The following is a 16,273-nucleotide window of genomic DNA, read 5'->3' as shown; positions in this document are numbered from 1 at the left end:
TACACCTCCTCCCTGGGCAAACTTATACAATCTCACGGCTTCAACTATCACCTCTATGCTGACGACACCCAAATCTACCTCTCCACCCCTCACCTCACCCCCACTATCTCCGCCCGCATCACTCACCTCCTAAATGACATCTCAGACTGGATGTCGCTACATTTCCTCAAGATTAACCTCTCCAAAACCGAGCTTCTCGTCTTTCCCCCTGCCCACACCCCCCCCCCCCCATCCTATCCATCATCACCAACAACTCCACTATCACTTCCGCCCCGCAAGCCAAAGTCCTTGGCGTCATTCTTGACGCGAACCTCTCCCTCCAACCGCATGTCAAATCACTCACAAACACATGCAGGCTCCATCTTCGCAACATTGCCAAGATCCGCTCCTTCCTCACCCCAGACACCACCAAACTTCTAGTACACTCCCTCATCATCTCACGCCTTGACTACTGCAACTCCCTCCTCACTGGCCTACCCAAGTGCAGGCTCTCCCCGCTCCAGACCATCCTGAACTCAGCTGCCAGACTCATCCACCTTACCACCCGCTCCACCTCTGCCACCCCCCTCTGCCTCTCCCTCCACTGGCTCCCGATTGCCCAACGCATCAAATTTAAACTCCTTACCTTGACCTACAAAGCCGTTCACAACACTGCCCCTGACTACCTCACCAATCTGATCACCAGGTACCACCCTACCCGTACCCTTCGCTCCTCACAGGACCTCCTTCTATCCTGCTCCCTGGTCTCCTCCTCCCATGCACGACTACAGGACTTCTCCAGGTCCTCCCCCATCCTCTGGAACTCACTGCCCCAATCCATCAGACTGTCGCCTTCTCTATTCACATTCAGGCGCTCCCTCAAAACCCATCTCTTCAGGGAAGCCTACCCCACCCTCACCTAACGGCCATCCTCCCTCATTCCTCCTACCACTTCATCCCCCCCAGCCACTTCCTACTGTACCTTTACCCCCTCCCTCCTAGATTGTAAGCTCGTAAGAGTAGGGCCCTCTTACCCCTCGTACGCTGTCTGTCTTTGTTGTACTGTGCCATGTATTGTCCCCCCCTATTGTACAGCGCTGAGCAAACCCTTTGGCGCTATATAAACTCGTAGTAATAATAATAATAATAATAATAATAATAATAACACTAACTATTTAGAACTATAAGAATAAATGCCATCTCATCCTTATACATGGAAAGTAAACTGTCTGAAGTAATGGAAAGATCCATGATTTATGGAGTGTTATTTGAGACCATTAATGTAAAGTACAAGGCAGTGTCCTGTGTAATTATTTATTGAAAATGTTCAGGTGATAAAGTGACATTGGTTTGCTCTTGCAATGTATTCAGTTAGTCTTCAGTTAACTCCACTAATTAAACCACATCGATTAAATGAGTCTCTCTGAAGTGAGTTGCTATTATCAAATGAATTTCAGCTTATTTGAACTAATTATTCATGTGTTTCTTCTAAGTTACTGCAGATCTCTGCATTGATACTGGAGCATGGCAAGCAAAACACAACATTTTGTAAAAAGGAGTAGGAATACCTGCTCAGCTGCCCCTGCATTGTGTATTGTTTAGCAGAAGAGCTTATGATCTACCTTAAAATATCCATTTTTCACACTTATACTCAGGATAAGGGAGAAGATTCAGGTTTGGCTCAAACCCAGCCTGTTCATGGACCGGGTGAACATTTTTGGACAAAATTGTCCAATTCATCCACCCAAATCTCCAGCTGCTGTATGTAAACAAACAACCAGGGATCCCAGGAGATGTCATTCACCGAATATGGTCATAACCACATGTGGTCAATAACATCACCTAAGATCCCCGGGGCTGTTGTTGGCATTACAGAAGCACCCAGGATCTGTCATTTAGTGGCAACATGATTGACAATGGATCTGCACCACTGGGCATGACTGATGAGGATTTACATCCAGGCACATTAGTTACAGTTGTGTTCACAATAATAGCAGTCAGACGTCACTAACCTGATCAATCACTGTTTTTGGTAGAAATTATATTTCTACATGGCAAATAATTTACTAGCAGGTGTAGTAGAGTAATAGAAATCCAACAGACCCAACAGTCATGACATGCATGCTGCTGATTCTGTGTAATTGAATCACTAATTGAAAGGGGCATGTTCAAAATAATAGCAGTGTGGAGTTCTATTAGTGAGGTCATTCATTCTTTGAAAAACAGGTGGCAATTATTGCCCTTATTTAAGGAAGGAAGGCAGCAAATGTTGTACATGCTGGTTACAGTGCATTTCTCTCTGAAATTCTAAGGAAAATGGGTCGTTCCAGACATTGTTCAGAAGAACAGCGTACCTTGATTAAAAAGTTGATTGGAGAGAGGAAACATATAAAGAAGTGCAGCAAATGATAGGCTGCTCAGCTAAAATGATCGCAAATGCTTTAAAATGGCAACCAAAACCTGAAAGACGTGGAAGAAATCGAAAAAACTACCATTCGAATGGGTAGAAGAATAGCCAAAATGGCAAGGACTCAGCCAACAATCAGCTCCAGGAAGATGAAAGAAGGTGTAAAGTTCCCTGTGAGTACTGTTACAATTAAAAGACGCCTATGTGAAGCCAAGCTATCTGCAAGAAGCCCCCGCAAAGTCCCACTGTTGAAAAAAAGACATGTGCTGAAGAAGTTCCAATTTGCCAAAGAGCACATTGACTGGCCTAAAGAGAAATGGCGCAACATTTTGTGGACTGATGAAAGTAAGATTGTTCTTTTTGGGTCTAGTGGCCGGAGACAGTTTGTCAGACGACCCCCAAACACTGAATTCAAGCCACAGTACACTGTGAAGACAGTGAAGCATGGTTGCGCAAGCATCATAATATGGGGATGTTTCTCATACTACGGTGTTGGGCCTATTTATCGCATACCAGGGATCATGGATCAGTTTGAATACATCAGAATACTTGAAGAGGTCATGCTGCCTTATGCTGAAGAGGAAATGCCCTTGAAATGGGTGTTCCAACAAGACAACGACCCCAAACACACCAGTAATTGTGCAACATCTTGGTTCCAGACCAACAAGATGGACGTTATGGAGTGGCCAGCCCAATCCCCAGATCTTCACCCAATAGAAAACTTGTGGGGTGACATAAAAATGCAGTTTCTGAGGCAAAACCAAGAAATAGAGAAGAACTGTGGAATGTAGTCCAATCATCCTGGGCTGGAATACCTGTTCACAGGTGCCAGAAGTTGGTTGACTCCATGCAACACAGATGTACAGCAGTTCTCAGAAACAGTGCTTATACAACAAAATATTCATTAAGTGATTCAAAGGAAAGCAAAATCTTCAAACATTTTTCAGTTTACATAGTGAATGTTTGAGTTTGTAAAGAAGAATACAAACACTGCTATTTTTTTGAACCGTCTAATATTTACTTTTCTTCAATTTTTTTAGAGGAACAACACAAATTTGATCTATTTTTCTTCATGTTTTGATTTGGAATAGAATGTGTAGTGTTCCCAATGCATTTGTGTGTATGGAAATAAAAGCTATTAGAAGGATTTTGAGCTTTATTCACTTTTTTCAACACACTGAACACAACTGTATATTTCTATCATTTAGATTTTTTTTTTGGTAAAAAAAGGACTTTGTGGTATGAGTGTTTTATTGACTTTTAATGTTCTGTGGGAATGGCGTAAGGGGTGCTAATGTTCCCCGACACTGTACTGGGGAGGATTGGACATCTGTGGGCCCCCTCATTATAAAGGGGACCTCCAGATTCCCATACATCATCCCCCCACACCCACACCTCTTGGCATCCAATGTGGAGTAGAGGACCTTGTCCCCTGTCAACATTGGGAGAGGGTGCCTTGCTAGGGGGAAAGTTTTTTCTCCTCCACCCCAGTGTTGAAAATCATGTGGCTTAGTCTGGTTCAGGAAGGGGGGCACAGGCCTCCCCATCCTGGCCACCCAGGCTGCATGCCCGGAAATGGGTCTGGTTGGAAATTTTAGGAGAAACCCCCCACACCATTTTATCTGTTTTTTTAAGTGGTTGTAAAGGCAGACTTTATTTTACCTTCATGTATTCTGTGCATGAAGGTGAAAAACCTTCTGCGAACACCAGTGAACCCCCCCCCCCTGCCCCCACCCCCTTGTACTTACCTGAGCCTGATCTCAATCCAGGGATGTGGATGAGAGCCAAGGCGCTCTCTCTCTCCTCTCTCCCTCCTCATTGGCTCAGACAAAGCAGCAGGAATCTGACCACTGTCAATCACAGCCAATGAGAAGGGAGCTGGGGGAGTCAAGGCTGAGTCATGTTGTGTGTGTCTTATAAACACACAGAGCTGGCTAGGGAGAGAGCATGCAGGTGTGCCACGAAAGGAAGCAGCTCCCTATGGTGGCACTTCAAGAACAGGAGGAGCCAGGAGCTTCAGCAGGGGACCCGAGATGAGGAGGATAGGGGCTGCTTTGTGCAAAACCATTTCACAGAGCAGGTAAGTATAACATGTTTGTCATTTAAAGAAAAAAAAAAAATCAAGGTTTACAATCACTTTAATTTCAGTTTTAGACCTTCTCCTGCTGAATGGTATTTTTGTATACATTTTTTTTTGTATAGGTACAAGTTCCCTATGTCATTGCCCTTTAACCATCAGCTTGCAAATTAGCCTCGAAAAAGGCCAAAAAAACAAATCACATGATTCAACTTGGTGCTAAGTACAGGGTTGATGGACTTCCAACAATGGTAACCTTGGAGCGAGAATTGTTAAAGTAAACTTCAGTACAAAGACCACTACCACTACCATGAACAACAAAGTAACATCAAGCTGACACAACCTGTTATTTCCTTTGTCTGGTGATCATATTTGACTTGACAGGCCATTTTTCTTAAATTATGCAGTCATTCAATAAAATGTCAGGGTATAGCTCACAAATCTACATAAACAGGTTTTTATTACTAACAGAGGTTTCTTCCCCATGATAATATAAGAATTGTTTTTCTGGCTATCCCTGTCCCAGTTGGGGAGATATCCCACGTTCCCATGAGGCAACATCTTGTGTATCCTGATCCAGAAAAGTGTCTCCAGGACAAGACGTGAGGGGAGTGATGCACAAAGCAAGAGATGGCAGGACCTTTAAGGTGGGAATACACAATTAGAAAATCGACCGATCAGTCATCCGATGACCGAGAGGCGTTCTTTCGTTGCTCGAAATCGTGGCCTACATTCACCAATCTAAAAAAAAAATGTTCGTCGGGCAATACGTACTGTTGGCGTATTCCACACAAGTGGAAGTGATGCGGTGTGCGTGTGACCTTGTAGCCACACCCTTCCGGCCAGAACGAGCGATATACACAACAATTACCAGCAATGAGTATAATATCGTTTATTACCTATGACCTATATACAGTTGTGTTCAAAATAATAGCAGTCAGACATCACTAACCTGATCAATCACTGTTTTTGGTAGAAATTATATTTCTACATAGCAAATAATTTACTAGCAGGTGTAGTAGAGTAATAGAAATCCAACAGACCCAACAGTCATGACATGCATGCTGCTGATTCTGTGTAATTTAAATCACTAATTGAAAGGGGCATGTTCAAAATATTAGCAGTGTGGAGTTCTATTAGTGAGGTCATTCATTCTTTGAAAAACAGGTGGCAATTATTGCCCTTATTTAAGGAAGGAAGGCAGCAAATGTTGTACATGCTGGTTACAGTGCATTTCTCTCTGAAATTCTAAGGAAAATGGGTCGTTCCAGACATTGTTCAGAAGAACAGCGTACCTTGATTAAAAAGTTGATTGGAGAGGGGGAAACATATAAAGAAGTGCAGAAAATGATAGGCGGCTCAGTAAAATGATCGCAAATGCTTTAAAATGGCAACTAAAACCTGAAAGACGTGGAAGAAAACGAAAAACTATCATTTGAATGGATAGAAGAATAGCCAAAATGGCAAGGACTCAGCCAACAATCAGCTCCAGGAAGATGAAAGAAGGTCTAAAGTTACCTGTGAGTACTGTTACAATTAGAAGACGCCTATGTGAAGCCAAGCTATCTGCAAGAAGCCCCCGCAAAGTCCCACTGTTGAAAAAAAGACGTGCTGAAGAGGTTCCAATTTGCCAAAGAGCACATTGACTGGCCTAAAGAGAAATGGCGCAACATTTTGTGGACTGATGAAAGTAAGATTGTTCTTTCTGGGTCTAGTGGCCGGAGACAGTTTGTCAGACGACCCCCAAATACTGAATTCAAGCCACAGTACACTGTGAAGACAGTGAAGCATGGTGGTGCAAGCATCATGATATGGGGATGTTTCTCATACTACGGTGTTGGGCCTATTTATCGCATACCAGGGATCATGGATCAGTTTGAATACATCAGAATACTTAAAAGGTCATGATGCCTTATGCTGAGGAGGAAATGCCCTTGAAATGGGTGTTCCAACAAGACAACGACCTCAAACACACCAGTAAATGTGCAACATCTTGGTTCCAGACCAACAAGATTGACGTTATGGAGTGGCCAGCCCAATCCCTGGATCTTAATCCAATAGAAAACTTGTGGGGTGACATCAAAAATGCAGTTTCTGAGGAAAAACCAAGAAATAGAGAAGAACTGTGGAATGTAGTCCAATCATCCTGGGCTGGAATACCTGATCACAGGGGCCAGAAGTTGGGTGACTCCATGCAACACAGATGTACAGCAGTTCTCAGAAACAGTGCTTATACAGCAAAATATTCATTAAGTGATTCAAAGGAAAGCAAAATCTTCAAACATTTCTCAGTTTATATAGTGAATGTTTGAGTTTGTAAAGAAGAATACAAACACTGCTATTTTTTTGAACCGTCTAATATTCACTTTTCTTCAATTTTTTTTAGAGGAACAACACAAATTTGATCTATTTTTCTTCATGTTTTGATTTGGAATAGAATGTGTAGTGTTCCCAAAGCATTTGTGTGTATGGAAATAAAAGCTATTAGAAAGGTTTGAGCTTTATTCACTTTTTTCAACACACTGCTATTATTTTGAACACAACTGTACATAACTAGTGATACATAAAATATAATCTGCAGAATTCTGGTTTCATGATCTCATTAGGCCAATCTACGTTTAACATTTGGATTTTTCGTTCGTCTATACGAAGATTCCTTGGACATACACATCCGGGTCATCTTCTGTTTCCGCTCATGCGTGATAGCGCTTGACAGATTTTTTTCGTACGACCGTCATACGACCGCAGAGAAAGTTGGTCGTTCGTATGCGAAACGACAACATTTTTCACTATTGTTCAACCAGATTTTTTTGTTCATAATATCGTTATCAGTTAAAGCATCCTGCTCATCAACAGAGAGAAAATTGTACGATCAGTGGTTCCGCAAAATTTTTCATATGATCTTGTTATTGTTTGTATGGGGCATTAGTCCTCATGCACATTGGATGTTTTTGGCTTTTGACTTTTTTTCTACAGCCAGTAAACCCCCCAGCATGTTAACCTGTGTGTCCATGTACACATAGACTGTAATCAGTGTTTTTTAGCTGGAAAAACCCCCCAAAACTAGTGGGTTTCTAGAGGAGAGTTTTAGCTGTAAAAACGCTCTAATGCTGAAAAACACGCTAAAACGTGGTAAATCGCATCAAAACTGTGTTTTTGCACTTTTTTTTGGTTGAAAAAAAGGTAAAAAATGCAAACGCAAAAAAAGCCGCTAAACACTAATGCAAAAATGCTAAAAAACGCTGAAAACGTGACTATACACAGCGAACGTCACCAGTGTTATTAAAGTGACCCGTGTGCATGGAGCCTTAACCTGCTCTGTGCTCCCCAGCTGAATATCTGCTGTTTGGTGAGCTACAAATCCTGAACCTCTCCAAAGTTGATCCAGGGAATACCCAATTGCCTCTCGGGGGATCAGGAAAGAATTTTTTTCCCTGCAGGAGCAAATTGGATCATGCTTTGCTGGCTTTTTTTCAACTATGGGTATAGAATTATAACTTTTTTTTTTTTTTGTTTAAATGGCTGAACTGGATGAACTTTTGTTTTTTTTTTCAGCCAGACTAACTATGTAACTATCTCTGTATTCCACAATACTACACAACATAATGCACGTAATGGGCAGCACAGTGGCTAAATGGTTAGCACTTCCGCCTGGCAGTACTAGGGTCGCTGGTTCGAATCCCAACCATGGCACCAACTGCCTGGAGTTTTCACGTTCTCCCTGTGCCTCTGTGGGTTTCCTCCAGGTACTCCGGTTTCCTCCCACACTTCAAAAGACATGCTGGTAGGTTAATTGGATCCTGTCTAAATTGGCCCTAATCTGTGTACTTTAGATTGTACGCCCCTTGAGGGTTAGGGACTGATGTGAATGTACAATATATAAGTAAAGTGCTGTGTAAATTGACAGAGCTATATAAGTACCTGTAATAAATAAAAATGATAAAAAATAAAGACAGGGAAGTATTAACTTGCATTATATATGTGTAAAGCACTGCGTAAATTGACAGTGCTATAAAAGTACCTGTAATAAATAAATCAAATAAATAATCATGCATTCACTACTGGCAAATTTCAGGGATCTACTTATGTTGTAGCTCCCTTATCCCCCCAAATAAAAACAAAAAAGAAAACACCATGTGAAGGCTATAGATATATTAAATTTTAATCAGGCCATACACTGAGAAAAATTAATCTGGTTTAGCAGGGGGAATCCCTACTCAACAGAAGTCAATTGTTTGACTTCTGCTCAAGGGACATATTGGAAAACTTTAATCGATCAGCAGCCAGTCAGCCACATCTGCTGATCAGTGTTTTCTGACAGCAGCAGGAGTCACAGTCAGAGTACAATGTCCTGGCCATGGGGAAAAAGGGGGGGATTCCTATATTTATTTATTTCAGGTACGTATATAGTGCCTTCAATTTACGCAGCACTTTACATACACATATATTGTACATTCACTTCAGTCCCTAGCCCTCAAGGGGCGTACAATCTAAGGTCCCTAATTCACTAGCACTATACATACTAGCGCCAATTTAGACAGGAGCCAATTAACCTACCAGCATGTCTTTGGAGTGTGGGAGGAAACCGGAGTACCCAGAGGAAACCCACGCAGGCACAGGGAGAACATGCAAACTCCAGGCAGGTGGTGCTGTGGTTGGGATTCGAACCAACGACCTCTAGCACTGCCAGGCAGAAGTGCTAACCACTTAGCCACTGCACATTCCCCTCGTTTGTACAGATGGATACTTACTTGGTTCCTGTTCAGGGCACTGGATGAAAAAAAAAAACATAGCAGTACATGGCCAGCTTTAAAGAAAACTGTAAAAGTACTAACATTACAGCTTAGTTGTTCTCCAGCACAGTGCTATTCTGAAACAGTGCCCTATGTCAGTGGCTGCTGTGGGTTCTGGTGGGATCCTGTGCTGTAACCGCCAGCAGCCCAGAGTCAATTAGCTGAATCGATCCTTCTGCACCGCCAGCTCCTGTCTGTTTACGTCATACTTATTCTTATTTAATGCTGCATAAATGATCTACACAAAACACATTCTTTTCTCATCCCGGTGTAATATATTTAAATGAATTGGAAAGAGAAAACAACTCTGATAAACCAAAAAAGGTGAACTTTTACCTTAGGCTTAACCATGCAGCTCTCTAAGGCTCCATGTACACTGCAGCTGATAAACGCACGTTTAGGAGCTTTTCTGCATTTTTTTCAGCAGCCCCTGAACTCTCCCTAATGTTTTCCTATGTGTCCATGTACACATCGTCATTTACAGGCAGTTGAGTTTACAATCGTTTTTTTTTTTTTTAACGCACCAAACTTACGTTCAGGAGTAGATTTTATCAGCGTTCCAAATGCTTGTAAACACAGCTAACCGCATTTATAAGCGCTTGGAAAAATGTTTTTAACTGTTCCATTTCCAGATGCTGTCCAGAGCCTTTTTTCATCATGAAAAATACATGCAAAGCGTTTTCCCGGTACTCAAATGGACCTGGTACACCACACTTTGAGCTTTCGCATGAAAGAAAATATATTAGACACTGCTGCAATAATTTCTGCACAGAAATGAGCTGGAACACATCCAAACATCACAAGAAAAAAAAAAAGAGCTAATCTCAACAAATGCTGCTCTCTCTGCTTCTCACAAAATGTCTGAAATAGTTAATTTGTTACTGTTTTTCAGTGCATTCTGGGCATTTTGGAAGGTCTCCTGAGGTTATCTTTAAAAAAACGCTTCTAAACGCAAATGCTCATAAACATGCATAAACGCGGTATGCAAATGCGGCTAAACTGACGTTTTTTAACCTATGTTTTCCAGCAGTCAGTTTCCATCATTCAGAACAGTTTTCCAAACATCCCGTGTACATGGAGCCTAAGGCTTAGTTCACACTGGTGGTGGGCAGGCAATAAAAACAGGCAGCTGATCTGTGTTTTCACCGCCCTCCAGCCGCCCATCTACAAACTGACATGGCAGCCAAAGGAGTGAGTTCATACTGCCGTAGACATGATGCTTTGCTTGTAGACATCCGAACCCAGACTGTGTGAGCTCAAAGACATGCACGGATGCCAGCTTGGGAGTGTTTGTTTTGGGGGGGGGGGGGATATCTAGGGTCTAAACAGACCCCTGATGTCTCTTTTTTGAGACAGAGAAAAGGACCGAAACATAGTCTCAGTCCCTTTCTCTGCAGCCACAGTTGCCCTGCATATGAATGAATAGAAGTCTCTGCATAGAGACTCCTATCCATTCATAAACTGGAACATAGTACTGTTTACTATGCTCCAGTGATAAATACAGAAGTGAGTTGTACTGATTGCTGTTTGTATTTATTCAGGAAGGGAAGGGGGCTTGTAAACACATGTTCACCAGCCCCCCTGCTCTCCATCCTGACAGTGATCTCTCCCAGCAGTAGCTGCAGCTGGCTGAAGGGGCAGGAGGGAAAGCCGGTCAGCAGCACTGCCAGGAGAGGTGGCGGGCAAACGGGAAGGGGAGGGGACTGGTACACAGCGGTGTACAGAGCAAGATGATTTGTCTGTGGCTCCCCTGCAGCGGAAAAAGCCAGTGAGAAGACAGGGGAGGGAAGGCAGCTGCAAGTAAGCCACAGCCATCAGTGCTGGGGATGGGGGATCAGTGGCTGGGGGGGGCCTGACTGCACCATGGGGGAGTCAGGAGATCTGTAAATGAAGAAACCGTGGCGGGAGGAGGGATCCGTGGAGGGGGGCTGCCTGCACTTCAGGGGAAGCAAGGAGTACTGTCAGTGAAGAGGTGGCGGCGGGGGTGGCACAATTTAGATGAACAGCTCTGATCAGTAGATTGTCATCCGCTGATCAGAGCTATTGTTTTGCTCATTAGAGTCTGCTGAACGTTTCTGCTATAAACTCATAGTCACTGGAGTGATCATGAGTTCATAACAGAAGGAGGAATCAGGTCCATACGGCGTACAGATCTGGCCAGCTGAAAGCAGTGCTGTAGGTCCGTACGCCGTACAGACCTGGCAGTGAAAGGTGTAAGTGGCAGAGTGCTGGGCTGCTCAAGAGGTGAACTTCACATAGATTCCCCTTTAACCCCCCTTCCCCTGCCATTATTGGAATATATTTTTTTCTGGGCGCGGATACCTATTTCTGACAAGTACTTGCTCCCACTTCCGCTATTCTTGCCTAGGTGAGAAGAATGGAAATTGCCATGACGATGCCCTCCACCCTTCCCCTGCCTGCAACCTCCTCAGACAAATCACACATTCCAGGAGTCTGCAAGCAAAGCGCATCTCACACATTCATACTGGGAGCCAGCCCTGAAACAGCAGGAAGACATGGCTGGATTCTCACAGCTAAGATGGCAGAGCCAGGAATCTAAAGACTGGTGAAGAATCTGCCCAGCTGATGACAGCACTGGATCCCTGGGCTGGTAAGTGTCTATTTGTTAAAAGTCAGCAGATACAGTGTTTGTAGCTGCTGACTTTTAATTTATTCTTAAAAGGCCAAAGTTCTTTAAAGTGGTTCAAAATCCTTGAAACTTTTTACCTTTAAAGCATTCTCTGCATTAAGGTGAAAACCTTCTGTGTCCAGGATGCCCCCAGTCCCCCTTTATATTTACCTGAGCGTGATCTTGATCCAACGCTGTGGTCAAGAGCCCTCTTCCTCCTCACAGGGCAGGGTGATAGCAGTGGGAGCCATTGACTCCTGCTGCTGTCAATCAAATCCTATGAGGAGGGAGCGGGGGAGGTGGAGCAAAGCCTCACTGTGTCTATGGACGCAGGCAGTGGGGCTTGGAAGCAATCCCACACCAGTACCCCCTTAGCAAACAGCTTGCTAAGGGGGGTACTCGGAGGGGTGGAGAAGCCAGAAGCCCTGGCAGGGAACCCCAGAAGAGGAGGCTCGGGTTTCTCTGTGAAAAACCATTGCACGTAGCAGATAAGCAGAACATGTTTATTACAAAACAAAAAAAAAAGGTCCAGAATCACTTTCAGGGATGTTGGATTCCTATCGCCTGATGCCCGGGACATGTAGTTTCGGGCACTGGACAGGTAGTATCTTTCTACCTTTAGCCCTGCTGCGAGTAAGCAGCAGGGCTCACCTGTCAGGTGAAGCAATCGTGCGTCCCACGATGTCAGCCTCTCCGCGCCCCCCCCCAACGTGAGGTTTCTCGGGCCAGCTCGCCGCCGGCTAGAGGGGAGAGAGAAGAGCGGATGAGTCAGCTCCTCTCCCCTTCTTGTGCTGACCCAGAAGTGATGTTACGATGTCAGTTCCGGGTCCCAGCTGAAATATTTTAATGCAATCCCAGGGAAAGAATGTAATATGGTGCGATGTGCACCACATTACATTCAGTGGAACAGAGGGGAGACATCCAGGGTCTTTTAGACCTTGTATGTCTCCAAGTAGAACTTGTCACCAAATATCATCACATAGGGGACTTTGTCCCCTATGTGATGAAAAAATTTTTTTTTTACTGAAATTTTGCAGTAATATCATTCCTCATACTATGTCAGATTTGAAAATAGTGTGGCCATCCGCATGGTGGGGCTCCGTCCACACGCCTGCATCATTCAATTACTGACTTCCATAAATTAATGGACGGCATGTCCTGACAGCCTTAGCGACTGTGGGCTTGTAGTCCTCAATGAGCTACCACAGCACTGTGGAGCACCGTGGTAGTTCATTGAGTCTTGCTGTCAGTATATCTGCTTGCCTGTACATCCCATATGGCAAGCAGCTATTCTGACCGGTCTGCAGGAGACCTGCATGTCATCAGAGATCTACTGATTGCCGGTGCAATGCTTTCAAGGCTCCTGTAGACAAAAATAATACATGCACATTTTTTCACCTGTAAAAAAATGTGCATTTATTATTTTTGTTCAAAAGGTGAACTTATCCTTTATTTCCTTTGCGCCGAGCACACACAAATATCTTGGCGGGTGAGCCTTGGTGCTGAACACCCACATATTTGCGTACCATGTAAACGGAAGGTGTGCTGAGAGCATGCACCCTCTGCACTCCCAGCTCATTTGCTGACGCATCATGCTCGCTACTTGCAGTCGTGAGCTTTCTGATTATGTGACTGGCTGTCACGGTTGTCACATGACCCTAAACCCTGCCTCCTAGCATTACCAACCCCTTAAAGGACCAGGAGGCATGGGCGCCAAGGGGCCAAAGTCAAACTTCACCCCCCACCCCCAATTTTTTTTTGGGGGGAGGGGGGTTATCTGCAATTCAGATACGTATCCACACAGCTGATCCAGCGCTGTTCTGCTGCGATCCTATTCTCTGCTGCCTCCGCTCAGGTTCTGCTCCGCCATCTTCCTCTGTGACATCATCAGCAAGCGTCTTTTCTGGGATCAGGCTGCTGCCTCCCAATGACACACCACAAAGATCACCCCCTTCCTCCCTCCATAAATGCTAGCCGATACCTTCTAGATGATGCGACGGGCATATCCGAGGACGCACCGGGAACACAGCACATCATACTCATCTAGGCGACAAAGGAGGGTGGGAGGTGGGCTGCAAATGTGTGGGTGGGGTGCGGTAATAGGAGAGAAGGAAAGTGTGAAGGTCCAATGCAAGGTCTGCTACTGTCCCTGAAAATCAGAGAAATGTGTCACCTGGAACTAATCCCACCCTCACCCCACCTCACCCCAAGTATATACACAGCAACAACACTCAGGGCATCTTACCAGAAAAGCCAGGCAAGCAGTGTATGTCTCCCAGGTCTGTGCAACTACAAAGCTCAGCATGCCCCGCCTCTTGCTGGAACGCCGTCCTCCAATGTCCAGGAACTGTGTACATACCGAGCCCACCCGGCACCGAGGAGCTGATGAGCGCTACACAGCCGCCTCCATCCCCCACCGCACCAAAACAAGCCTCCGCCGTCACCATGGAGACCACGTGGGGTGGGCGTGTTTCGAGGCGGACGTGACGTCGTCCGGGGAGGTGACCCTGCAGTCCTTGTGTGCCAGCCGCTGACCTTGGTTCTGATGCAGGGGCGGGGCGATCCCACGGTCTGCAGACGTCTCATCATCTGGAATGACTCCCAGCACGATGTAGGAGCATCGCATAGGACGTGTGACGGATCAGACATTCTGTGACCGTCCGTGTGCGGTGTACACAGAGCAGGACACAGTCCGGGAGATCTGTATATTATACACGACCCAGTCCGGGAGATCTGTATATAATACACGACCCAGTCCGGGAGATCTGTATATAATACACGACCCAGTCCGGGAGATCTGTATATAATACACGACCCAGTCCGGGAGATCTGTATATAATACACGACCCAGTCCGGGAGATCTGTATATAATACACGACCCAGTCCGGGAGATCTGTATATAATACACGACCCAGTCCGGGAGATCTGTATATAATACACGACCCAGTCCGGGACATCTGTATATAATACACGACCCAGTCCGGGACATCTGTATATAATACACGACCCAGTCCGGGAGATCTGTATATAATACGAGACACAACACAGGAGATCTGTATATAATACACGACCCAGGACAGGACACAGCCCGGGACATCTGTATATAATACACGACACAGCCCGGGACATCTGTATATAATACACGACACAGTCCGGGACATCTGTATATAATACACCACACAATACAGGAGATCGGTATATAATACACGACCCAGTACAGGACACAGTCCGGGACATCTGTATATAATACACGACACAATACGGATGATCATTCTGTATATAATACACGACACAACATGGGAGATCTGTATATAATACAATACACAATACAGGAGATCTGTATATAATACACGACACAACACGGGAGATCTGTATATAGTACAGGACACAACACGGGAGATCTGTATATAATACAATACAGGAGATCTGTATATAGTACAATACACAATACAGGAGATCTGTATATAATACACGACACAATACGGAAGATCTGTATATAATACACGACACAACACGGGAGATCTGTATATAATACAATACACAACACGGGAGATCTGTATGTAATACACGACACAATACGGAAGATCTGTATATAATACACGACACAGTCCGGGAGATCTGTATATAATACACGACACAACACGGGAGATCTGTATATAATACACGACACAACACGGGAGATCTGTATATAATACACGACACAGCACGGGAGATCTGTATATAATACAATACACAATACGGGAGATCTGTATATAATACACGACACAGCACGGGAGATCTGTATATAATACAATACACAATACGGGAGATCTGTATATAATACAATACACAATACAGGAGATCTGTATATAATACACGACACAGCACGGGAGATCTGTATATAGTACAATACACAATACAGGAGATCTGTATATAATACAGGACACAACGGGAGATCTGTATATAGTACAGGACACAACACGGGAGATCTGTATATAATACAAAACACAGTACAGGAGATCTGTATATAATACACGACACAACACGGGAGATCTGTATATAAAACAGGACACAATATGGGAGATCTGTATATAATACAGGACACAACACGGGAGATCTGTATATAGTACAGGACACAACACGGGAGATCTGTATATAATACAATACACAGTACAGGAGATCTGTATATAATACACGACACAACACGGGATATCTGTATATAAAACAGGACACAATATGGGAGATCTGTATATAATACACAACACAGTACAGGAGATCTGTATATAATACATGACACAACACGGGAGATCTGTATATAAAACAGGACACAATATGGGAGATCTGTATATAATACACAACACAGTACAGGAGATCTGTATATAATACACGACACAACACAGGAGATCTGT

At 44.2% G+C, this 16,273-nt stretch overlaps 1 protein-coding gene across 2 annotated transcripts in view; it reads right to left on the bottom strand.

Annotated features, from left to right (window-relative positions):
- CUNH16orf46 (chromosome unknown C16orf46 homolog) overlaps nt 1-14,363 on the bottom strand; it is a 30,204-nt gene extending 15,841 nt beyond the window's left edge. The window contains exon 1 of one of the 2 annotated variants that reach the window (XM_089689782.1): nt 14,131-14,363. In XM_089689782.1, the coding sequence (XP_089545908.1) occupies nt 14,131-14,190 (60 nt within the window). In that variant the 5' untranslated portion in view covers nt 14,191-14,363. The remainder of the gene's footprint in view (nt 1-14,130) is intronic. The other variant, XM_089689781.1, reaches the window with a different exon arrangement.
- Nucleotides 14,364-16,273: the final 1,910 nt, after the last annotated feature.

This window comes from Staurois parvus, unplaced genomic scaffold (assembly GCF_062004578.1).
Source record: "Staurois parvus isolate SC_StPar_1 unplaced genomic scaffold, SC_StPar_1.0 ptg000498l, whole genome shotgun sequence".
Taxonomy (NCBI): domain Eukaryota; kingdom Metazoa; phylum Chordata; class Amphibia; order Anura; family Ranidae; genus Staurois; species Staurois parvus.
The sequence above is the reverse complement of the archived record's forward strand: the minus strand, read 5'-3'. Positions and strand labels throughout refer to the sequence as shown.